Source organism: Vombatus ursinus, unplaced genomic scaffold, assembly GCF_900497805.2.
Source record: "Vombatus ursinus unplaced genomic scaffold, bare-nosed wombat genome assembly UNPS02014808.1, whole genome shotgun sequence".
NCBI lineage: Eukaryota > Metazoa > Chordata > Mammalia > Diprotodontia > Vombatidae > Vombatus > Vombatus ursinus.
Window position 1 is genome coordinate 6,454,536 of NW_020954586.1, and position 24,996 is coordinate 6,479,531.

Below are 24,996 nucleotides of genomic sequence, written 5' to 3' on the forward strand. Positions count from 1 at the left end.
AATTTAATTGGGATGGCATTAGTTTGGGTAAAATTGTCATTTTTATTATATTGGCCCTGCCTACCCATGAACAATGAATATTTCTCCAATTACTTAACAACCCCCTATTTCTATAAGTAGGGAAACTGAGGCCCAGAGAGTAGAGGTGATTTGTCCAAAGTCACAGCAAATAAGTAGCAAAGCCATATTTAGAACCTCACTCCCCTTCTTCCAAATCCTGCCTTCTCTCCATGGCTCCACACCAGAGCAGAAAGATGACAGAGGTAAGGAGGTGGGGTAGATATTAGGCTAGACTTAGAAGCTTTCAGGCCTGGATTCAAATACCATCTCTGACATTTTCTACTTGTATGATGATCACCCCCCTAAACCTGTCTACACATATCTAAAAGGATCCTCACGACACCTCTAGGATCTGTCTCATGGTAGTATTGTGAGGGTCAGATGAGACCTGCTGCTTTATCAACCTTCCAGTGCCTTACAAATGTTAGTTGTAAATAGAAAAACTCCCAAATCACTTTCCCCGGGCTGCTGAATTGAACATTGCGTTTAGGATTGGGAAATGGGCCAATTCCAGGAGAATCTACCCTGGAGAGGCTTTTTTGTATTTTCTTTCTTTTTTTATTTAGTATTTTATTTTCCCCAGTTACATGTAAAAACATTTTTTAATATTTGTTTTTAAAACTTTGAGTTCCAGGAATACTATTGTGCTATAAGAAATGATGAGCAGACAGATTTCAGAAAGATCTGGAAAGACTTATATGAATTGATACTGAGTGAAGTGAGCATAACCAGGAGAATGTTGTACACAGTAACAGCCACGTTGTGTGATGACTAACATTGATATACTTAACCCTTCTCAGCAGTGCAAGGATCTAAGACATCTCCAAAGGTATCGTGATGAAAAATGCTATCCACATCCAAAGAAAGATCTATGGAGTCTGAATGCAGATCGAAGCAGACTATTTGCTATTTTTTTCTTCTGTTTTGTTTTGTTTCTTCTTTCTCGTGGTTCCTCACACTGATTCTAATACTTCTTTACAACATGACTAATGTGAAAATATGTTTAATATGAATGTATAGGCAGAGCATATATCAGATTGTACACTGTCTTGGAGAGGGGAGAGGGGAGGGAAGGAGAGAAAATTGAAAATTCAAAACACTTACAGAAGTGAATGTTGAAAATTAAAAATAAATAAAGTTAAAAAAAACTTTGGGTTCCAAATTTTCTCCTTTCCTCCCTCTGCCACTCCTATCCCCCACATTGAGAAGGCAAGCAACTTGATATTGATTATACATGTGTAGTTATACAAAACATTTTCATATTGGTCATGTTGTGGAAGAAAACATAAGCAAAAAAAAAACTTCAAGAAAAATAAAGAAAATAAAAAAAGTATGTTTCAATCTGTATTCAGACACCATCAGTTCTTTGTTTGGGGATGGATAGTATTTTCCATCATAAGTCCTTCAGAGTTGCCTTGGATGGCTGTATTGCTGAGAATAACTAAGTCATTCACAGCTGATCATCTTACAATATTGCTGTTACTGTGAACATAGTACATTTCACTTTGCATCATGTAAGTCTTTCCTGGTTTTTCTGAGAGCATCCTGCTCATCATTTCTTATAACAATAGTATTCCATCATAATCACATGCCACAATTTGTTCAGCCATTCCCCACTTAATAGGCATCCCCTCAATTTCCAATTCTTTGCCACCAGAAAAGAGCTGCTATAAGTATTTTTATACATATAGGTCCTTCCCTTTTTGTTTTTTATCTCTTTTGGGATACAGACCTAGTAGTGTTATCGCTAGGTCAAAGGGTATGCATGGTTTTATAGCCCTTTGGGCATAGTTCCAAATTGTTTTACAGAATGGTTGAATCAGTTCACAACTCCACCAACAATGTAGTAATGTCTCATTTTTCCCACATCCCCTCCACTATTTGTCATTTTCCCCTTCTGTCCTATTAGCCAATCTAATAGGTATGAGATAGTATCTCAGAATTGTTTTAATGTGCATTTCTCAAATCAAGAGTAAGTTAGAGTATTTTTTTCATTTTTTCATAGTACTTTTTTCATTTTTTCATATGGATAGCTTTGATTACTTAATCTGAAAACTGTTCATATTTTTTGATCATTTGTCCATTGAGGAATGGCTCTTATTTTTATAAATTTGACTCAGTTCTCTATACGTTTGAGAAATGAAGCCTTTATCAGAGAAATTTACTTCAAAATTTTTTTCACAGTTACTACTGCTAACTGTATTTCCCTCCATCCTATTTCCCCCCCCATTTATTCTATTCTCTCTCTCTTTTCACCCTGTCCCTCCCTCCTCAAAAGTGTTTTGCTTCTGACTACTCCCTCCCCTAATCTGCCCTCCATTCTATCACCACCCCCTTCTCTTATCCCCTTCCCCTCCTACTTTCCTGTAGGGTAAGATAGATTTCTATACCCAATTGAGTGTGTATGTTATTCCCTCTTTGAGCCAATTTTGAGCTCCTCCACTGTGAAAGCTTTTTCTTACCTCTTTTATGTGACATAATTTATTCCATTCCACCTCACCTTTTCTCTTTTTCCCAGTACATTCCTCTCTCACCCTTTAATTTTATTTTTTTAGATATCATCCCTTCACATTCAACTCACACCTGTGCCCTCTGTCTATATATACTCCTTCTAACTACCCTAATAATGAGAAAGGTCTTCTGAGTTACAACTATCATCTTCCCATGTAGGAATGTAAACAGTTTAACCTTGTTAAGTCCCTAATGATTTCTCTTTCCTGTTTACCTTTTTATGCTTCTCTTGAGTCTTGTATTTGAAAGTCAGATTTTCTGTTCAGCTCTGATCTTTTTATCAAGAATGCTTGAAAGTCCTGAGAGGCTTTTAAAAAATATACCTAGCTAGGGATGACTGTAGGGTCAAGATATGGAAGAAGGGATATTGTTAGCCAAAAGGGAGGAATCACAGGGCCACAGATCTTGGGCTGGAAGGGACCCCAAAGGTTACTCCTTTGTTTTACGGGGCAGGAGACTGAAGCCCAGGGAAGAATGCAGAGTCATAAATCTAGAAGCGACTTCAAAGGCCATCTGGTCTAACCCACTTATTTAACAAAGGAGGAAACTGAGGCACAGAGAAGTTGGGACTTGCCCAAGGTCACACAAGCAGTACGTCTAAGATGTGGGATTTGAACCAGGTTCTCTGACACCTGAGCCATGGCTCCCCCTAATTTACAGGGAAGACCAGGACTCTTGTAATTCTATCACTCCTCCCTCTGTCACTTTTAACCCACAGAATGCTCCTTTGATTCCCCATTGGTGGTCAAAATTTTGAAAGCCTTGAGAAAAGCTATGCGCTGATTTCACAGACCAGAGAGGCTATAGCGAAGGGAAGAAAAGTCTCTTCCTCTCCCAGAAGCAACACCAAGATGAAGGTGGCCACCACCAGAAACCTGCAGGGGGAGCCAGTGAGCCAGTAGGCCAAAGACACCTGGGAGGATGGGGGCAGAGTAGGAGTTTGTGTTTGAGCTAGGTCTGCAGAGATAAGAGGAGCCAAGAAAAAATAGGAGCCTTGGTTATAATGGTTGGTATGATTCCAGTGACTCCGACCGCAGAGAGAGCACAAGACCTGGGTTCAAATCCCATCGATGGTCCTAGTGGACAGAGCACCAACCCTGGAGTCAGGAAGACCTGAGTTCAAATCTGACCTCAGACACTTGACACTTACTAGCTGTGTGACCCTGGGCAAGTCACTTAACCTTTTTTTTTTTAAAGGCAATTGGGGTTAAGTGACTTGCCCAAGGTCATACAGCTAGTAAGTGTCAAGTGTTTGGTCTGAGGCCATATTTGAACTCAGGTCCTCCTGATTTCAGGGGTGGTGCCCTATCCACTGTGTCACCTAGCTGTCCCTACAAGTCACTTAACCTTAATTGCCTAGGCAAAAAAAAAACAAGAAAAACCCCCAAAAAACAAACAAACAAACAAAAAAACCCTGATGGTCCTGAGAAAAGCAGAGTTTTTTGATCCTTACCTGATTTCTCTCTTCTCCATCAAAGAGAATAAGCTTCTCTTTGGTAGAGAAAGGAAAAGGGAGTTGAAGTCCACAGGAAGTTTGGAGATTCTATGAGAACCCTGAGCTGCCCTTGCTGAATCCAAGTCATCTGGGCCAGGTGAGTGGGCAATGTGAAAAAGAAGAAGGAAGGAGAAGGAAGAAGCTGGAGGAGGAAGGAGGAAGAGGAGGAGGAAGGAGGAGAAGGGAGGAGGAGGGAGGAGGAGGAGAAGCATTGATTGCCAAGAACCAGCAGGACTTTCTCCAGAACAGCTTAGGCAAAAACCACCTTCTTGTTTTTTACAAGGCTACTAAACAGGTAAGTCAGAGGATTGCTGTAGACATCAGAGACAACTGTAGATATGAATTGCACCGAGGCATTGACTGACGTCTCTTATGCTATTCCTGGGGATAAAGTGGGGAAGTGTGGGATACACAGGAGTCTAATCATGCTAGGTAGATTCAGAATTGTTTGAATCCCCACAGAGTCATCATTAATGCTTCCTGGTCACCTGGAAGATGAGGAAATTGAGGCACAGAGGTTAAGGGGCTTGCCCAGGGTCACACACCTAGTCAGTGACTGAGGCTGGACTTGAACTCAGATCATCCTGACTCCAAGCCCAATGTCCGATTCACTTTGCCTATGAATATAATGACATACCATTGTGCAGTAAGAAGTGAAAAATGGGGAATTCAAAGAAACACGGGGAGATTTATGTGAACTCATGCAGAATCAAGTAAATGCAACGCAATGATAAACATATACAATAAGCACCACCATGGAAATCGAAAGATCACCAAAACAAAGTCAAAGTCTGAGTGACTGAAATGATCATGAAAAACGAGAGGCGGAGATAGCGCCAGGACCAGAAAGACCTGGGTTCAAGTGCCACCACTAACACAGAGTGGCTGTGTGATCTTGAATAAGTCATCCAACATCCAGATCTTCCTAACAGCTTTCTAAACTGCTGAGGGAATATAGGGAGGGGAAGTTTTCTCCTGGGAGAGTTCCCTATAGCAATGAAATCATAGCTCTGATTCCTACATCAATAAAGATATGCATATACATATATATGTATGTAGTATGTGTGCATAATATGTATCTATGGTGTATATCATATATACAGATATATGTGTGTGTGTGTGTGTGTGTGTAGACACACGTTTAGTTAGCAGTTGGCCTTGGGGAGAGTCCCAGAGTCCAAACAACATTAGGGCATAACTGTTCATAAAACACAAAACAAGGCTGTGCTCAGAGAAGGCCCCCAGAAGCCTTACCTGTAATTCTTCCAAGTTTCCCATCATACATCTGTCCAACAAATCCAGCTATATGGGCCCCCAAGCTGACTCCAATCATGTAAATGTTGTCAAGAGAGGCTCCGCTGGCCTGTGATTCCAAGAGGGAGCAGCCATCAGTCGGGCAAATAGTAGCATCAAGGCAAGGCTTCCTAGTTACCCAGTCCCCACTTTCCCCCCAGATCTTAATCCTTAGCTTCTCCATGGCTCTCTTAGAGAAAACAAGCATAGACCTCTTTTAAACATGCACAGGCAGAGCAAAATCTTCCATGCCAAAAAAAAAAAAAATGCACCCACACTGATAGGTTGGCATTTGCACCTATATTTAGCTCATTAGAGCAATCCAATCCAATAAGCAAGTATTAAGCACCTATTATATACAAGGCCTAGCACATGTGGCCTTCTAGGTCCTTGGGTACAGCCTTTTTACTGAGTCCAAGTTTTTTAGAACAAATCCTTTCATTAAGGGGATTTGTTTGGTGAAGTCTGGATTACGTCAGGTTCCCCCCCACCCCCGCCAGGAGGCAGCTGGGTGGGATAGTGGAGAGAGTGCTGGACTTGAGCTCAGGAAGGCCCTCTCTAGCTGTGTGACCCTGGACACATCACTTAACCTTTCTCAGCTTCAGCGTCCTCATCTGTAAAATGGGACCAATTATAGCCCATACCTTATGGGGTTGTTGTGAAGATCTGACAATATGTATTGTTGTTGTTTTTGAAGAGGACCAGTGACATCCCAGGTGACGGCTTGACTTGCTGGTGAATTGGATTTAAGTGAGGCAGAGTCACACAAAGTCGTCAGCCTCACTGTCCTCCAGAGTAATTGGAGTCCAGTGACAAGATGGAAGTCTGGGATGACTGGCGATGGCCCAGGGTGCAGTGGACAACCTTGGCATCATTGACATCTAACCAAGCTCTAAGCACTGCCCGGCCGCCTTCGTGGCCCTAGGAAAAAACTGTTTTCCTCCGCCCATTCTGCCTGGGGGCACGTTGTCACATGCTTGGGGTAGACGCCCCCCTAGTTTACTGGTGAGTTTGAGGCCCGCTGGTTACCCTCAACCTAGTTTAGCCGTCTGCCAAGGTATGAAGATAAAGTATTTTGCAAACCTTGAAGTGCTATAGATGTGGGCTATTATTATCATAATATAATTATCATTATTATATAATTATCATATAAATTATCATCATATAAATATCATATAATTAAAAAACCCAACTTGATGATTCTCAACACCCTTAGCCCCTTGTCCTGCCGCTGCAGAAGTAGGAGGTGCTCAGGCCTCTTTTCATTTTCATTTTCCTTTGTTTCATGGGCTAATGATTAGCCTTTTATTTTTATTTATTTATTTATTTTTTTAGTGAGGCAATTGGGGTTAAGTGACTTGCCCAGGGTCACACAACTAGTGTCAAATGTTTGGTCTGAGGCCGGATTTGAACTCAGGTCCTCCTGACTTCAGGGCTGGTGCTCTATCCACTGCCCACCTAGCTGCCCCTAATGATTAGCCTTTTAACAAAAGAATTTGTTCTGTAAAGTTTGGATTCCGTCAAAAGGCTGTGCTTAAGGATCTAGAAGGCATCATGTGGCCTCAAGGCTACAGGTTCCCCACCCCTGCACTAACCAATCACCAAAGAGATGGATGATCCAGAAGAAGGGTGGGTTACAGATTGAGAGAGCTTGAGGGGGTAATGAGGTACAGCCCCCCCCCCCCCCCCTCATCCCCCCCCCCCTGCCCCGGAACTCTCCAGCTGTCAGGAGAAGTCAAGTGTGGCTCCCAGCACGTGGGGTGGCCTCCCTGTGGCGAACTTAAGGGATGACAAGTGTAAAATCGAACCCCACTTTGCAAGATGGATGGGTAAGGAGGGATTACAATAATAATGACAATAGCGGGCGTTCACACAGCGTTTAAGGTTTGCAAAGCACTTCACATAACAACCCTTAGAGGTGGGTGCTCTTGCTAACCCTGTTTTACAGATTAGGACACTGAGAATGAGGATAATAAGTGACTTGCCCAGGGTCACACAGCTAGTATCTGAGGCTGGATTTGAACACTGGTCTTCCTGAGTCCAGGCCCAGCACTCTGTCCACTGTACCTCATAACTGCCTCCAGCTGCATCAAATACTGCCGAAAGGTCAGTAATTACAGTTGACCCCTACATATCCACCACGAGTTCACAAAGCACTTGACAAAAGAAAGATGAACTCACTAGATCCTCACAACAATCCGGGAAGGCAGGCACCCATTTTACCGATGAGGAAGCTGGAGCAAACAGAGGTTGAGTGACTTGTGAGGGTCACATGGCTAGTCAGTGTCTGAGGCAGGATTTGAACTCAGGACTTCCTTGTTCTAAGTGCAGCACTCTGTCTCTAGGACACCAGGCTGTGTCAATGCAAACAACATTCACTTCGATGAGATTACTGTCCCATTCTGTATCTGACCATGTGCTAGAAGTTCGAAGGGAAAACAAAAAAGTCTCTGACCTCAAGGAGTAATTAGTCTACTGGGAGTAAACAACTTAAGAGATCAGGGAAAGGTTTCTGTAGGAAGGGACTCATGAACTGAGCCTCAAAGGATTCCATGAGGAAGGGGTGAGAAAGGATGGCATCCCAGGCATGGGGTACAGCCTAGGCAAAGGTACAGAGATGGGAGAGGAGCAGCAAGTCAGCCAGTCTACCTGCAACACAGAGTGCATGAAAGGGAGCTGACTATACCAAGCATGGCGAGGCTGGGACCAGATCTCAAGCACTGTAAAAGTGGAGGGGATTCCATTTATCTAAGAGGTGATAGGAAGTCTTTCCTGAACAGGAGAATGACATACTCTAGGAAGGATATTTTGATGCTGTATGGAGGACAGACTGGAAGCCAGGAGACCAATTAGGAAAGTGTTGGGATAGCACAAAAGTCCAGGAGGGGATGAGATAAGGGAAAGGCCAAGGGGTCAACCACAGAAGGCACAGGGGAGTGGGACACTGGCCATTAGGGTGCTGAGGAGGGAGGAGAGATGGGTTAGAGTGACATCTTCGTACCTTGAGGTGGCTAGGTGGCACCATAGTGCAACAGAGCGCTGGGCCTGGAGTTAGGAAGACTCATCTCCCTGAGTTCATATCTAGTCTCAGATACTTACTAGCTGTATGACCCTGGGTAAGTCACTTCACCCTGTTTGCCTCAGTTTCTTCATCTGTAAAAGGAGCTGGAGAAAGAAATGGCAAACTACTTTTTTTTAACCAATATTTTGTATTGGTATTTTTACCTTTTTTTTTTTTTTTTGGGCAATTGGGGTTGAGTGACTTGCCTAGGGTCACACAGCTAGTAAGTGTCAAGAGGCCAGATTTGAACTCAGGTCTTCCTGACTTCAGGGGCCGGTGCTCTATCCACTGTGTCACCTAACTGCCACTATTTTTTTTTTTTTATCAATGAAACCCCAACTAGGTGTTTGGGTTTTTTTTGTTTGTTTGTTTGTTTTTTGCCAAATTTTTTTTTTTTACCAGTATTTTTACCAATGAAACCCCAACTGGAGTCATGGTTGGACATGACTGAAAAACAACTTAACCACAAATTTGCACCTTACTCCACAGGGAAGGAAAGGAAGGAGGGAAGTGGGAATCAAGTGCCTTCTTGCACTCTCCCCCTGACCCCAAAGACACACTTGGATACATGCCCCTCCTATGTTCTTCAAGCATCATCCAGCTCAGATCCTCACCTGCGCTCAGCTCATCTCTTACAGAATTATGAGCCCCACAAAAGCAGAAACCGTGTCATTGTACCATAAACGGCACACTCTAAAGAAGGGGCATTATCAGGAGGACCTGAGTTCAAATCCAGCCTCAGACACTACCAGCTGCATGACCCTGGGCAAGTCACTTGACCCTGATTTCCTCAAAAAAAAAAAAAAAGGAAGGGACATTGTACATTTTTCACTAATGACTTTTTCACTCCCGTGAACAGCTGCCTTACCAGCATCTGGTCGATCGTTTCTTTTAAGATTTCAGCCACCCGCCAGGTGTGACCAGAGGCAGTGCTGTACACCACATTTGTGGCTCCTCGGTTCCAGTCGACCACAATGACATTGATGTCTTCGACGCGCGTCAGGCCTTTGACCAGCTCGGTCAGCCAGACCGGTTGGGAGCCCGTCGGTCTGTAGCCGTGGATGATGAAAGTGGTTTTTTTGGTCGCGTTGAAGCTCGTGGGAAAGGGAGACTGAAGGATCTTGGCGCAGGTGAAATCGTCCATGTACAGCAGCAGCCTCACTTTGAGGCTCGTGCCCGCGATCGCACTGTGAATGCTGAGCTTGGTGAACGTGTGACATTCTTCATCTGCGTCTGAAGGTCAGAAGAAGAAGAAGAGAGATCGCAACAGCTCTGCCCCAGAGGGCTGTGACTGGCCCTGCGCCAGAGCTAAGAAGGGACCTCACAGTTCATGTCCCCCAACTGCCTCATTTGACAGATTTGGAAACTGAGGCCCAGAGAGGTGAACAACATATGCCAGAGCCAGGATTTGAACCCAGGTTCACTGAACCTAATGCCAGCACTCTTCCCATTCTGCCATAATATTTCTTGGGCAAGTCATTTAACAGAATCTCCTCACCTGTAAGACGATAACTCTTATAATATCTACCAGAGCTTTTATAAAGAAAGTATTTGAGCGGCAGCTAGGTGGCACAGTAGATAAAGCTCCAGCCTTGGAGTCAGGAGGACCTGAGGTCAAATCCGGCCTCAGACACTTGACACTTGCTAGCTGTATGACCTTGGCCAAGTCATTTAAACCCAATTGCCTCACTGGAAAAAAAAAAAGTATTTGACCAACTTAAAGTACATTGTAAGTAAAAGTTATTATTTCTCTGAAAGATGGCCCTTCTGTCTGGACCATTTTTTGTATAGCTGTGTTTTGAATTAGGTTTGGCTAGGAGGCACAGTGGATAAAACGCCAGGCCTAGAGAGTCACAGAAGAGCTGAGTTCCAATCCAGCCTCAGATACTTACTAGCTGTATGACCCTGGGCAAGTCATTTCACCCTGTTTGCCTCAGTTTACTCATCTGTACAACGAACTGGAGAAGGAAACGGCAAAGCACTCCAGTATCTTGGCCAAAAAAAAAAAAAAAATTGAGGTCACAAAGAGACTTGAAAAAAGACTGAACAACAACAACACAGGATAAGAGCTGAAGGAATGATAGGGACAAATGAAAGTTTTGTTCAAGAATGAAGAGATCCTGGGCATGGTTATAGGCAGCAGAGAAAAAGCCAGTAAATTGGAGAGATCGAGGGTCAGAGAGAAGAGATGGATGATTGGGGTGAAGTTAGCTGGAGACGCCAGATTTCTCTGGTGCCCACGACACCTTTCCTACTTCCCGTGCCCCTTTCAGCAACTGAGATTTCCACATGGAGGAGTACTGATCTCATTTCCCTCATTTGTCTCCAAACGAGGCTACATTTCATAAACAGTGTATTTTTCCTGGTGAGGCGCTATCACTCCATGAACCAGACTCCTTCATCCCAAGAGCATTCCTTCCTTGGGTAGGCAGTTGACAGCAGAGACTGGATGATTGATCCAAGACCACCCAAGAAGTCAATGTCAACATGAGACAGAAACCCAGCTAGCCATAAGCCTGAGCTGTTAGTCAAATCCTCAACACTACTCTGAAGATCAATAAGAAGCATTGACTGAGGGAGGCAGCAGATGGAATCAGGAAGACCCAGCTGAGCTTGTCCTGCCCCTGAAATGAATGAAAGAAAAAGCATTTATTAAGTACCTACTGTTTGCCAGGTCCTGTGCTTAGCAACACAGAGATGAAACTGCCTGCCTTTGAGCTTACATTCGGGGGGGGGGGGGGGGGGGGCAGTAAAACACATATAGGGAGTAGAAGGGAGTTGTGGTCTGAGGAGTCACAAGGATAGTGAATGGAACAAAACATATCAATGCCTGATATTTACCTTATGTACCAAAAAGAGCCCCTGAACTCTGGTGGAGAGTTTGCAAGGTGCTTTTCATGATTCTTTTCCTGTGTCATTCCATCAGAACCTCACAACAACCCCATGAGTTTGTTTCTGAAAGAATTTTATTATGCCATTTTTCCATATGAGGAAACTGAGGCTCAGAGACGCTAAATAATTTGTCCTTAGCTACAGAGCTTGGAAGTGTCAGAGGCAGGACCTGACCTCCCATCTTCCTGACTACAATCCCAGTGCTCTGGCTGGTATGCCAAGTTACCTCTCCCAAATAGCTTTGTGACCGTGGGCAAGTCACCTAACCTCTAAGTGTCCCAGAAGGGATCTGCATCTGGTTCCCTATGCTGATGAAATCCTGGGTGATCCCTGAAGAGCATGAGATAATAGAGTGCCGTGGAGGCTGAGAGAGAAGAGAGAAGGTCAAGAAGGAGGTGGTAGTCAACAGGCAGTGTGACACAATGGAAAGAGAGCTGGGTTTGGAATCAGGGGATCTGGGTTCAAATCCTGCCTTTGATAATTACCACCTTCAGGTCCTTGGGCATATCACTTAACCTCACTCTTGGCCTCAGTTTCATCTTCTGTAAAATGAAAGGGTTGGACTAAATGACCTCTGGGGTCCCTTCCAGCTCAAAATCTTTGATCCTTTGACCACTCTGGGCCTCAGTTTCTTCATCTGTAAAATGAGGAGATTGGACTAGATGATGACTGAGGTTACTTCTAGTTCAATGATCCTAATGTCTGATGCTAGAGCAAATTTAAGTAAGACAAGCCCTGGGAAGACACTATGGGCTCGTTCAGTTCAGGCTGAGATGGCTCTGTTTATATTCTCTTTCTCATCCTATTGATCTACGTATTTTATATTTGTTTATTTTTTAAATTATGTAACTATTTTCTCTATACTGCTGGTTATTTCGGCATATATTAGGTTTAACAGTTTCAGCTAATTTCCTGTATTTCCTCTTCATTTATGTAAATTCTCCTTTTCTATTTTTTTTTATTTTGGATATTTAGTTTTCCTCTCTTTCCTTTGTCAAATTAGCTAATTTTAAAATTTACTTTGTCTTTTTAAAAACAGGTCACTTTTATTTATCATTTCAATAGGGTTTATTATTTTCAATTTTACCTTTTGTTTTTAAAAAAAGTTCCATGTTTGTGTTTAGTTGGGTTTTTTTTAACCCTTTTAAAACATCTTCTCTACTTCTGTTCCTGCTCCTGAGTAGCAGGACCCTTGGAACAAATCACAGAACCATCACTCCCTGGCCCACAATAAACTCATTCTGGCAGGCAGTGTATTAGAGCTTTCAGAACCTTGCCCAGAGAGAGCTTTCTCTGATGGCTTTCTTGGCAGGAAGGATTGGAAATACACAGACTGAAGTGTTTATTTTTTACTGAGTACCCAAGATTCTATCTTTGCTGCCTCAATTCAACTAATTACCCAAGGACCGAGGGCCTTCTAATCAGGTGACCAGCAACATGCCTGGTACTAGGGGAGATACAAAAGAACCACACAGTCTCAAAGATGGAAGGGAGCTCAGCTCGCAAGAGTTCAACGATAATCTCTACCCACTTCTAAATACCCAGCCCTAGTCTCCCTCCTGAGTGCCTGCTCTGAATCTCCAGTTCCCTAATAGACACTTTCAGCTGACTGTCCCATGGACATATTAACCTCAACACGTCCAAACCAGATGCCTTCTCTTTTCCTCTAGACGCACTCTTCTTCCGAACTTCTCCATTTCTGTTATGGGTACCACTGTCCTTCTTGTCATACTGGTTCACAACCTGGTCTTCCTGTTCTTCCTCATGTATGACATTACAACCCTCCCCCATCTCTGGTCCCCCCAGGCTGGAATGCACTCTCTACCTCTGTTTCTTTGAAACCCTAATGTCCTTCAAAGCCCTTCTCAAATTTGAACACCTATTCTGACCCAGTGCACAATGGATGAAAAATAAATGCTTGCTGAATTGAAATTGAGTTGTGGAAAGAACAAAGAATAAATGTTTATTGGGTTGAATAGAATGCAGTGGAATTGTGGAAAGAATGAGGGAGAAATGTTTGTAGAATTGCAGCTAGAATGCATACTAAATGTGTTGATTGGATTGAAGACATTTTATGCTCACAGACTAACAGAATGCAACAGAAAGCACCTAGTTCTTTGCTGGTCTACAGCATATCCTTGTATTGCTAAAGTGGTCACCCACTCCATCTTCAGGGCGTACAGCCTCTTTCCTTTGTAATCTAAAACTTGCTAAGTTACAAACAGAGTTGTTGTTCTGGTCATATTAAGAAAGCACGGCAGGGGTGCATAAAACGTGTTGAACAGGTTTCTAAAGCTGTGCCTTTTCCACCAGAGTTTATTTGATACTTGGTGAGATAATCTTTTTATTCAGCCTCTGTGCCCTAGTTCCTTCTAGCTGCTACCTGCTGATCATAGGAAAAGTTAAGGTTAAGATCCCCATTCTAAACCACTCTAATGGCATCTCCAGCTCTGGGTCTGGCTTCTTTGTTCATGTTGGACATCTATGGAGCACCAGCAAGCTGTATGTTGTGCAGAATACACACATACACACATATGTATCAATCAATAAACATTTATCAGGCATCTATTATGGGCCAGGCACTATGCTAAGTGCTAGGGATACAAAAAAAGGCAAAAGATAGTCCCTGCCCTCAATGAGCTTACAATCATGCAGCATGATACGGGTATTTCATACAAGCTGACAAATCAGGAAAACACCTCACAGACAGACTGCTCCCTTTGATGACTGTGAATGAGATCTAACCTTTAGTTAGTATCTGTATTGCTTGTGGTTTGCCATGTCTGATTTGGCAAAATTGGTAAGAAAATCCTGGGGACTGGGGAAAGCCCAAGCTAGAGACTAGATGTACTGGATGACTCACCCACCCCATGTAGTAGTCATTTCTACAGTGGGGCACAAACTGCTTGGCCCCACACCAACCTGAGAAATGGGTTATGTTAGTAGGGTCACTTCTATTTTACAGGTGAGGAAATTAAGGCTCAGAGGACTAAGATATCAGATAGCTAGTAAGTACTCAGAGCCAGGTCTTCTCTCTCCCAAGCCATGTGTTTTTTCCATCACACCACATGACCACTCATGTCTTGAAATTTTTTTGAATAGGGAAGAGACTATAATGGGAGAATATGCTTCCTAAATCACAGGATCGTGGGACTTAGAATCCTAGGATCTCAAATTCAGAGCTGGAAGGGACCCTAGGGGACATCTAATCCAACCACTGCATTTGATGAAAAAGAGAAGTATGGCCCAAAGAGAAGAGGTGACAGAATCGTCAGATCCAGAGCGAGGAATCCATAGGGACCACCCGGACCTACTGCCTCATTTACAAATGAGGAAACAGATGAAGAGGGAACTTGGCCAATGTCAGGCAGGTAACAAGTGACAGTCAGGATCTTACCAGAGAGTTCTGAGAATGGATTCTAGGGAAGAAGGAGAAAAGAAGGAGAGGAAAAATAAAGAGAGGTAGAAGGAAGAAAAAATCAGGAGGGTTTTACCGTTCTTTGATTCTGTGAAAGAGGGAATGAGAGCAAAAAGAAATGTGGATCTAGGAGGCAGAAGCCCAAAATTCGAGTCCCAGCAATGTGTAATATCCACAGTGTGATTTCATGAAATAGATCGCTCTAACATCACCTATTGCTGTAGTTTTAAATTTTTAGTTTTTTCTTTTTTTTTTTTTGAGGGGGGCGGTGGTGAGGCAATCGGGTTAAGTGACTTGCCCAGGTCACACAGCTAGTGTCATGTGTCTGAGGACGGACGGATTTGAACTCAGGTCCTCCTGACTCTGAAACCAGAGCTTTATCCACTACGCCACCTAGCTGTCCCTAAATTTTTAGTTTTAACATTCACTTCTTAAAATTTTGAGTTCTGACTTCTCTCCCTCCCTCCTGCCCCTCTCCCATTCATTGAGAAGGCAAGCATGTGATATCAATTTTACATGGGAAATCATAAAAAGCATATTTCCATGTAAGTCATGTTCCCCCCCCCCCCCCAAAAAGCAAGAAAAATAAAGTTTTTAAAAATGATGCTTCGTTACTGGTATATTTTGTCAGGGGGCGGGGGGGGGGAGGAAAGCAAGGTAATTAGGGTTAAGCAACTTGCCCAGGGTCACATAGCTAGTAAGCATCAAGTATCTGGTCTGACACTGGATTTGAACTCAGGTCCTCCTGACTCCAGGGCCCGTGCTCTATCCACTGCACCACCTGGCTGCTGCCTACTGGTGTATTTTTGCAGAACCAATTACTCCAGCAGCCAAGGTGTACCCGTATGTACTTAGTATTGATAGAAGTAAGATAGTTCCTAAATCGGGCTCCCAACATCCCGATGGCTCATTTCCCCTTTCCTGTGACAGCTGAGGGTACATTCCTGCTGTTTTTCTGCTTTGCCCTGAAACAAGATCCCACACCTGAAACTATCTGGGTTTTGGCCTCAAAGAGGCCAAGATTTTCTAAGCCTCCCCAGAAGAGACCAGGTTATGACTCAACCTGCCGGGGCTCTGGAATTACAGGCATCCTTATCTCACTCTACAGTGGTAGTCTGAGCCACCTGGGTCTCGCCCAGGGCCTCCTTCCTGCCCTGCCCTCACCTGCCTCAGAACCTTTGTTCCCTCCCTCCCCCAAATCTGAAGTACTGGGAAGGGCTCCTCATCCCCTCCCCCATCTCTGCCCACTGATATCCTGGGTTTTCTTCTAGGTCTGATTCAAATGACTTCTGGGATATGCTGAACCTCCGGTTTCATCAGGAGCTCCTGGCCTTTATCTGTTAGCTTTGGGATTTCCTGCTCAGGAATAGGAGAGGGTTGTGAGATGACTTCTGAGGTCCCTTCTGGTCCTAAATCTAAGTACCAAAAACTAGGCCTGGTCCCCAGTTTTCCAATGTCTTATTCCATCTTAGGAATTCCCAGCATCCAGCACAGTGCTTGGCCTATTGTAGGAGCTTAGTGTTATCGGTTTTGTTCAGTTGTTTTCAGCTGTGTCTGTGTCTGGCTTTTTGTGACCCCATTTGGGGTTTTCTTGGCTCAGATATTGGAGTGGTGTGCCATTTCCTCCTCCAGTTCATTTTATAGATGAGGAAACTGAGACAAACAGAGTTAAGTGACTTGGTCAGGGTCACACATTTAAAACTACAGCAATAGGTGATGTTAAAGAGATCCATTTCGTGAAATCATGCTGTGAAATCATGAAATCTGTCTGAGGACGGATTTGAACCCAGGGCTTCCTGACTCCAGGCCCAGCACTCTATCCACTGTGCCATTTACTTGCCTGGGAGCAAATTCATATGTATATGTGTGTATGTATATATATATATATATGTGTGTGTGTGTGTATGTGTGTGTGTGTGTGTGTATTATATATGTGTATGTACACTTAAAATGTCTTGCAAACCTTAAAGCTGTATCCCTGTCGGCTTTGGTTATTAATTATTATTTATATTTGCTGAATTCACAGCATATGGAAAAGTGACCTACATTAACATACTATGCATCTCTATGCTAGATATTAAGTACCTACTGTGTGCCAGGAACTGTGCTAAATGCCAGGGATAAAAAGATAAAAATTAAACAGCCCTTTCCTTCAGGAAGCTTATGAATTGGGAAGATCATACATACATACATACATACATATTAAAGGTTCTACAAGAGAAATACAAGGTAATTTGATGTGGAAATGCTCCATGTAGAAGATGGCAGAAGTTGAGCTTTGAGAGAAACTAAGGGATTAGAAGTGAAAAGGAAGGGCATTTCAGGTACCACCTGGTGCAAAGGCATGGAGACAGATTGAAAATGGAATGTCATATTTAAAGGTGAAGGGAACAAACATTTATTAAGCTCCTATTCTGTAGTTTTGGGGTTTTTTTGGCTAGGCTATGGGGTTAAGTGACTTGCCCAGGGTCACACAGCTAGTAAGTGCTATGTGTCTGAGGCCAGATTTGAACTCAGGTCCTCCTGAATCCAGAAGGTACTCTATCCACTGGGCCATCTAGCTGCCCCAAGCTCCTACTCTGCACTAGGCCCAGATATTAACTCATTTGATCCTCATAACAACCTTGTCCCTGTAGGGTGGATACCTTTATGTGTCCCATTTTACAGTTGAGGCAACTGAGGCAACAGAGTTTAAGTAGTTAACAGTTAAGTTTAGGATTACACAACGAATACTTCTCTGAAGCCAGATTTAAATTAGGGTCTTCCTGAGTCCAGGTCCAGGGCTCTGTTCACTGAACCCTCTTGTTGTCTAGTCCTTGTGAGGAACAGTAAAAGGTTCGATCCATTTGCTGTTGTCTGAAAATATTTGCCAAATGTTAGATCAAACAGCACCACTTTCTATCATGTGATCTCGGGCAAGTTATTTTTCCTTCCTGAGCCTCAGTTTCCTCCTTTGTTAAACAAGAGGTTGGCATTGATTTCTAAGGTCCCTTAGAAAGGTCCCTTGGAGTTCTAACTTTCTGGGATTCTCTAATCATTAAACCTCCTAATATTTACTGAGCTCTGGGAGCCCAGGCTTCTGTATCTTCAGTTCAGAACACAAGTGCAGAAAGTCCCCTTTATCAACTGTTGGTGGGGAAGGAGAATAGTTTCCAAAAGTTTAAGAAAGAAAAAAGGCTCACTGCAAAATGTCTGGCCCTGACACCAATGTCAGAATAAAAAATGCCCGTGAATGCAGGCAGCCACATCCCTGGGATACAACCTGGCTTTTTCATTTGTGTCCCAAACCTGTGATTTCATCGATAGAGGGAATTCTCCAGGAGGAAGCTCCTAATCAGGTAGGGATAGTGTCATTCTTTGTGTCCCCAGAGCCTAGCACAGTGCCTGGCACAGAGCAGACACTTAATATATGCCTGTCGATTGATTGATCAAATGCTTAGCAATTTACAATCTTTCCAGAGAGTTTCCTGTTAAAAATTCCATCAATGAGTTGCTGAAGAATTTTGTGAATTTGGTATAAATACATCTCAGGGAACATGGTTCTGAAGGTGAGCAGGGAGCACTTCAGAACTGACCCAACCCAACTTCTTAACCCTCACCCACCCCAGGGGAGAAGAAGGTGCTCACTAAGGGATATTGAGACTTCTCATTTGAATTACAAACTGATTTTTTTTTTTCCCCCTCAGGATGACCAGATTTTCTCCCATCTCCAGCCCTTTCTATGCACAAGCAGATCACACACAGATGCCCCATCATCCTCATAATATCTGAAATCATTAGGACAAGATTATTTCGATTTCTTGTTGATTGTAATTGATTTCTGGTGAAACTTTGACTCACTTTGTAGTCACAGAGTGGCAACTATGTTGCCTCTGATATCTTACTAGTTTGTTTCATTCAAATGTATCAATGGGTATGGAGAGTAATTGAAGCACTTTGTGACATGAATTATCTAAAGACTAATGAGGCTGCTGGCAAATAACGCCTAGCCTTATTTTTACAGAGGCAAGAAAAGAGTGCTTAAAGAAATTTAAGGGCTTAGGATGGGCTAGAGTCAGCAAGACCTGAATTCAAATCCAGCCTCAGACATTTACTAGCTGTGTGACTTCAACTGTTTACTTCAGTTTCCCCATCTGTAAAATGGAGATAATAACAGCACTTACCTTACAGAATTGTTCTGAGGATCAAAGGAGAAACTATTTGTAAAATATCTGGCACATAGTAGGTGCTATATAAATGGGACCTATTGCTATTATTAGCCAAACAAGTCAAATGTGCTGGGCACCCTTTTGGGGCAGGAATCTCTAGATTCCCTATGTATAATGATCCCAATAAATACCATTGCTTGTAGAAGGGTACACATATTCAATGACTTTCTAACTACCTTGTCAAACCTATATATCTTTTTTTAACTGTACGTAACAAAAGTACATAATTTCTTATAAAAATACTGATGCTAATACCTATGTAAAGTTGCTCCAATGAGACACTCTTCTCTCACCTCTCAGAGCCTTTTCACTGGCTGTCCCCCAAGTCTGGAATCCCCTCTGGCCTCACTTCCGCATCTTGGTTTCGATGGCTTTCTCAGAGACTCGGGTCCAAATTCCACTTTCGACAGGAGCCTTTCCTGGTCCTTCTCTCCTCCCTTCACCTCCCCAAGCTGCTAGTTCCTTCCATCTCCTCCGTATACAGTATATAATTCTTTTTGTGTTTGCCTCCCCTATTAAAAGGTAAGTTTCTTGAAGGGAGGAACTGTTTTTGCCTTTTTTTTTTATCATTAGCGCTCAACTTAGTGACTGACACATAGTAAGTGCTTTAAAAAATAATTATTGACAGAATCCGTACTCTCAGCTATAACGCACACCTGACCATCCCTATCCTTCCTTGGAAAACCCCAGGCTCCTAGTCAGTCTCCTAAAGGGTGTGTGTGTTACACTTACATTAAAGTCTGCATTGCTCTAGCATACGTTGTTTTTTTTTTAAAGACGAGATTCCCAAGGGATTTGGTTGCATGATAGAACACCCAGTGCAGACTATTAAATTAAAATTCGACAAGATTTCTTGGAATCTGGAAAGCCATGTGGATTTTAGCTGTGAACAGCAATCCTATTGGCTCTGATTACAAACCTATTTAAATGTTGTATATGTCTTGAAGGGGCCACAAATCAGTCTAAGATAAGGAAAAAGGAAAATCAGAGTTTTCTTCTTCTTTGTTAATAGCATTGCTTCAACAAATCTCCCCTAGTAGGTGTTTGAGATGCAAAATTACAGCAGCAGAACAATCATTTTTTCTTCTAACAATAAAATAAAAGAAAATAAAAGAAAATAAATAAAATATTTTAAAACCCTTTAAGCAAAGAGCTTACCTGAGCTCACCGACCACACCAGACAGATGATGATGAAGAATCTCAGCATGGGGGAAGGCAGAGGGCTGGACTGGGGGTCAGGAGGGGTGGCTTCCCTACTGTCTCCGAGCTCCAGATTCTGAAGTTCCCTCAGTCTCAGCTTGGATAGTTAAACCAGAGGAGGAGTGACAGCAGGAAGTTACTGAGCAGCGAGTGAATGGGAAGGTTGGCCTCGCACACACCTGGCCAGCACTCTAGCTCCTCCTCTTTCCAAAGAAAGGTCATGTGGTTTCCTTCCACCTTCCCACTCCCACTCCCACCCCGAATCATTCTCAGGCATATTTGAATTCAAGAATTCATATTTGCAAAATGATAAATTCAAAATAGTTTCAGGTTTATGTGGGTGGCTTACTGGTAGCTTGGCTTGGGGTGTGGAAATCAGAAATGGCTTCAGTCTTTTTTTTTATTGCTCCCATACCCGGGAGAGAAATAAACAAGAAGTAGGCAAAGGCTCACGGGCTGTGAATACATCCAAATCACATTCAAAACTATCTCAAGACTGAAAGTCCAGGACAGAAGGCTTCAGCTGGAGAGATCAACAATAACAATGATAAGAACACTTTGGTTTGCAAAGTGCTTTTCAGCTCATTTAAGGCTCACAGCAATCCTACAAATGAAGCACTATTATTTCCATTTTAAGAGCAAGAAACTGAGACTTGCAGGGGGGTGGGGGGGTGGGGGGGGCTAAGGGGCTTATCCATTGCCTCACAGCTAGGGAATATCAGAAACTGAATTTGAACCCAGCTTCCCTCTCCTCATTCTCTTCCTCTCTCCCTCCCCCTGCCTCTACCACCCCATGGCTTCTCAATATGTGAAATATCCATTGTAATCCGTTCAGTTGCAAGAATGCATTTGCCCAAAAGGCTGTGTTTCAGATTCAATGATAGTTCTTGCTTTTTTTTTACGTACTTTGATATTTCAAAGATGTGTGATTTTATGATCTTTATGAGTACTCTTTCAAAACCCATAGACCCCAACCTCCTCCTGTCTTTGAAAACAGTTTGTAGGTAGATGTGTGTGGTTGTGTGTGTGTGTGTGTAAATCATCCCCTAGTGGCCAACCCTCTCTGCATGTAGCTAGTCTCGGATATTGTTCCAACTTTTCCACCTTGGAGAACATAAGCCCTTTATATAGTTTAGTGACTTTGGGGGGCTTACATTCTTTTTGAGAGATACAACAATCACAAATAAATTTAGTATAAATTAATCAATTAATAAGCATTTATTAAGTGCCTACTATCTTTCCCTTCTTTGCAGAGGTGGGGGACTATGGGTATGGAATGTTGCATATACTAGCAGACTCAGTTGATTAATTGATTACTTTTGCTGAACTGTTTGTATTCTTTCTTATTCTTTCTTTTGGATTCTTTGCTACAAGGAATAGTTTTCTAGGGAGTAGAGTGAATAATATGTTTGGAAAAGAAGGTGGTGCAAAAAGAAATTATTAAACTTTTTAAAACAGAAAAAAAGAATATAAGCTCCTTGAGGACAGGAACACTCATGTTTTTGTATTTGTATCCTCATAGCCTAGCATATATTAGACACTTAATAAATGCTTGTTGATTGAATGGAAGTTTTGAGACCTGGATTCTGCTGTTTCCATCTGTAGGTCCTGGGGGAAGTCACTTGATCTCTCTGGAGCTGTTTCCTCATTTGTAAAATAAAGGCGTTGGGGTAGCTGATGTCTGAGGTTCCCTTCCAGCTCTCGACCTAGCATGAGCCCATGAACCTAGATGTCACTGATCAGTTGGAGCTTGTTCTTCAAAAGCATGGGCTTTGGAACGCTGGCTTTTGGGGTTTTATTTTTTGTTGTTGTTGTTATTGTTGTTTTTGGGGAAAAAAGGAAATGAAATGCAAAAACTGAAATGAATCCCCAATTGATAAATGGTCAAAGAATACGAATACGGAGTTTTCAGAAGAAGAAATCAAAGCTATCTATACTCATATGAAAAAGTGTTCTACATCACTATTGATTAGAGAAATGCAAATTAAAACAACTCTGAGGTACCACCTCACACCTATCAGATTGGCTAGTATGACAGAAAACGAAAATGACAAATATTGGAGATGTGGAAAAAGGGGAACACTAATGAATTGTTGGTGGAGTTATAAACTGATCCAATCATTTTGGAGAGTAATTTGGAACTATGACCAAAAGGCTATAAAACTACATACCCAGCAATACCACTACTTGGTCTGTATCCCAAAGAGATCAAAGAAAAAAAAGTTCCTATATGTACAAAAATATTTATAGCAGCTCTTTTTGTGCTGGCAAAGAATTAGAAATTGCAGGGATGCCCCTCAATTGGGGAATGGCTGAACAGGTTGAGGCATATGATTGTGATAGAATATTATTATGCTATGAGAATGATGAAGAGGGTGGTTTTAGAAAAGCCTGGGAAGGCTTACATGAACTGACACAAAATGAAGTGAGCAGAACCAGGAGAAAAATGTATTATAACAATGTATGTTATTGTATAAAAAATGTATTGTAACATTATTGTAACAGTGATTGACTATGAATGATTTAGCTATTCTCAGCCATACAATGATCTAAGAAAATTGCAAAGGACCCATGATGAAAAATACTATCTGCCTCCAGAGAAACAATTAATGAAGTTTGAATGTAGATTGAAGCATTTTTTTTCTTTCTTTCTTTTTCTTTCCTTTTTCTCGTCTGTGTTCTTTTAAAAACATGGCTAATATGGAAATATGTTTTGCATGACTATACTTGTACAATCTATGTCAAAGTGCTTGCCTTCTCAAGGAGGAGGGAGGGGACAGAATTTGAAATTCAAAAATTATGAAAAATGAATGTTAAAATTGTTTTTAAATGTAATTGAGAAAAATAAAATTAAAATATTCTTAAAAAAAAAACAAGGGAAAGTCCTGCTGAGGTGTGTTGACAGAAGTTATTGGGAACCTATAGTGTAAGAAAAAGAAAAGAGAATGAATAAAGCATTTTTCAATTAAAAAAAAACTTTAAATGAAGAATACAAAATATGCCAGAGTTCACCAGCATCTGCATTGGCACCAATTCAAAGCCACATTTTAGGCAAAGGAAACTTCATCACATGCTGTGGTCCCTGGTCTTCCATAACTCCAGTGCACCTAGGCAGAGAATGAAATGAGCAAGACTAGCCAGAAATCAAGATTGCTCTGGAGGCAACAGCAACTACTCAGAGCTTAAAAGCTCATTAAAGGAATGCAATCTACAAATCAGCTGCACCTGCCATGATTCTCTTTGCCTGCAGCAATGGGCTTCCTAAATAGAACCACTTGCTCAGACCCAACCTGAACCTTTTTTCTCTTCCCAGAAGGAAGGTGCTGTGAAGTCACAGATGAGGAATCAGATCTGTTTTGGCTTTTATATCCCTAGGGCTTAACACAATGAGTGAGTGAATGGATGGATGAACAAAAAAGCATTTAAGTGCTAGAACATAGTAAGCATTTCATAAATGCTTGTTGTTTGATTAATTCATATGAAAGAGGAAAAGAACCCATACTTACAAAAATGTTGATGACAGCTCTTTTTCTGGTGACAAAGAACTGGAAACTCAGAGAATTCCCAACAATCAGAGAATGGATGAATAAATCATGACTTATGAGTATAATGGAATGTTATTGTGCTGTATGAAATGAAGAAAGAGAGGGTTTCAGAGACACCTAAGAAGGCATGGGTGGGCTGATGCAGAGTGAAGAGAGCAGAACCAGGAGAACAATTTATACTATATATAACGTCATATACACTATGGATGACATCACTGTATAGAACATTGCACAAAAATGAACAATTTTGAATGACTTAATCAAACTGATCAATGCAATGAGCAACCATGATTCCAGGAGACACATGATGCAAAATGTCACCTGCTTCCTGCCTGAGAGGTGATGGGCTAATAAGCAGAATATGACACCTATTTTTAGATATGACCGATGTGGGAATTGATTTTGCTTGACTGTGCTTATTTGTTACAAGGGTTTTGTTTTTCTTTTCCTTTTCTTCTAGGGGAAGGGTGAAGGGAAGGAGAAAAAATGCTTGATAATCAAAAATTAAAACTTAATTTTAAAAATAATGTTAGCATTTTGAGGACACCAATGCTTGTTACCTTGGCAAGTTACAACCTCTCTGGGCTTCAGTTTCCTTTCCTGTAAAATGAAGGAGGGGTTGTACTAGAGCCCCTCTGAGGTCCCTTCCAGATCCACACTTATGGTCCTGATGATTTTGTCGGTAGAAGCTAGTTAACAAGTTCACTGTCGCTGTTTGGATCAGCAATAAAAAGCAGTATCTTCCCTCAAGGAAGTTAAATTCTTGGGGAGGAAGGAGGAAGACACGTAGATAAGTTGTCGTTCATATTTCCTCTTTGTGCTGTGGCTTATCAAAGCAATACAAGCTCAGAAAGGTCTACCACAGGCAGGGCACAGATAGTCCATTTGAACATTTGGAGTGGAGACATCTCTAACTTTGCACATCTCACATTTCTTTTGAGCTACTACAATTCTGCTTCTCATATACAGCACAGCATCTTCTCTGATGTGGGCATGCCGTGCTGGATGGTCCTGTGCCAGTGTCTCCCATGTCTCACAATAGATTCCAAAGTTCTTTGGAGAGACCTTGAGAGTGTCCTTGTATCACTTCTGACCTCAGTGTGAGAGCTTGGCTTCTGTGAGTTCTCTGTAAAATGATCTTTTAGGCAAACATGTGCCCGGCATTTGAACAACATGGTCAGCTCATCAAGAGTTGGAATCTTTGCAGTAGAGTTTGAATGCTTGGCAGTTCAGTCCAAAAAAGGACCTCAGTGTATGGTGTCTTATCTTTCCAGGTGATCTTCAGAATCTTCCTAAGATAATTCAAATGGAAG

The 24,996-nt window shown here is 42.2% G+C and overlaps 1 protein-coding gene across 4 annotated transcripts in view; it reads right to left on the minus strand.

Annotated features, from left to right (window-relative positions):
• LIPH (lipase H) overlaps positions 1-20,274 on the minus strand; it is a 37,287-nt gene extending 17,013 nt beyond the window's left edge. For all 4 annotated transcript variants that reach the window (XR_003570294.1, XR_003570293.1, XR_003570292.1 and 1 more), the window contains exons 1-3: positions 20,097-20,274; positions 9,289-9,653; positions 5,321-5,429 (exon numbers count right to left, since the gene is read on the minus strand). Coding sequence is in view for 1 of the 4 variants with exons in the window: in XM_027875338.1 (XP_027731139.1) it covers positions 5,321-5,429; positions 9,289-9,653; positions 20,097-20,145 (523 nt within the window). In the remaining 3 variants the exon portion in view is untranslated. The remainder of the gene's footprint in view (positions 1-5,320; positions 5,430-9,288; positions 9,654-20,096) is intronic.
• Positions 20,275-24,996: the final 4,722 nt, after the last annotated feature.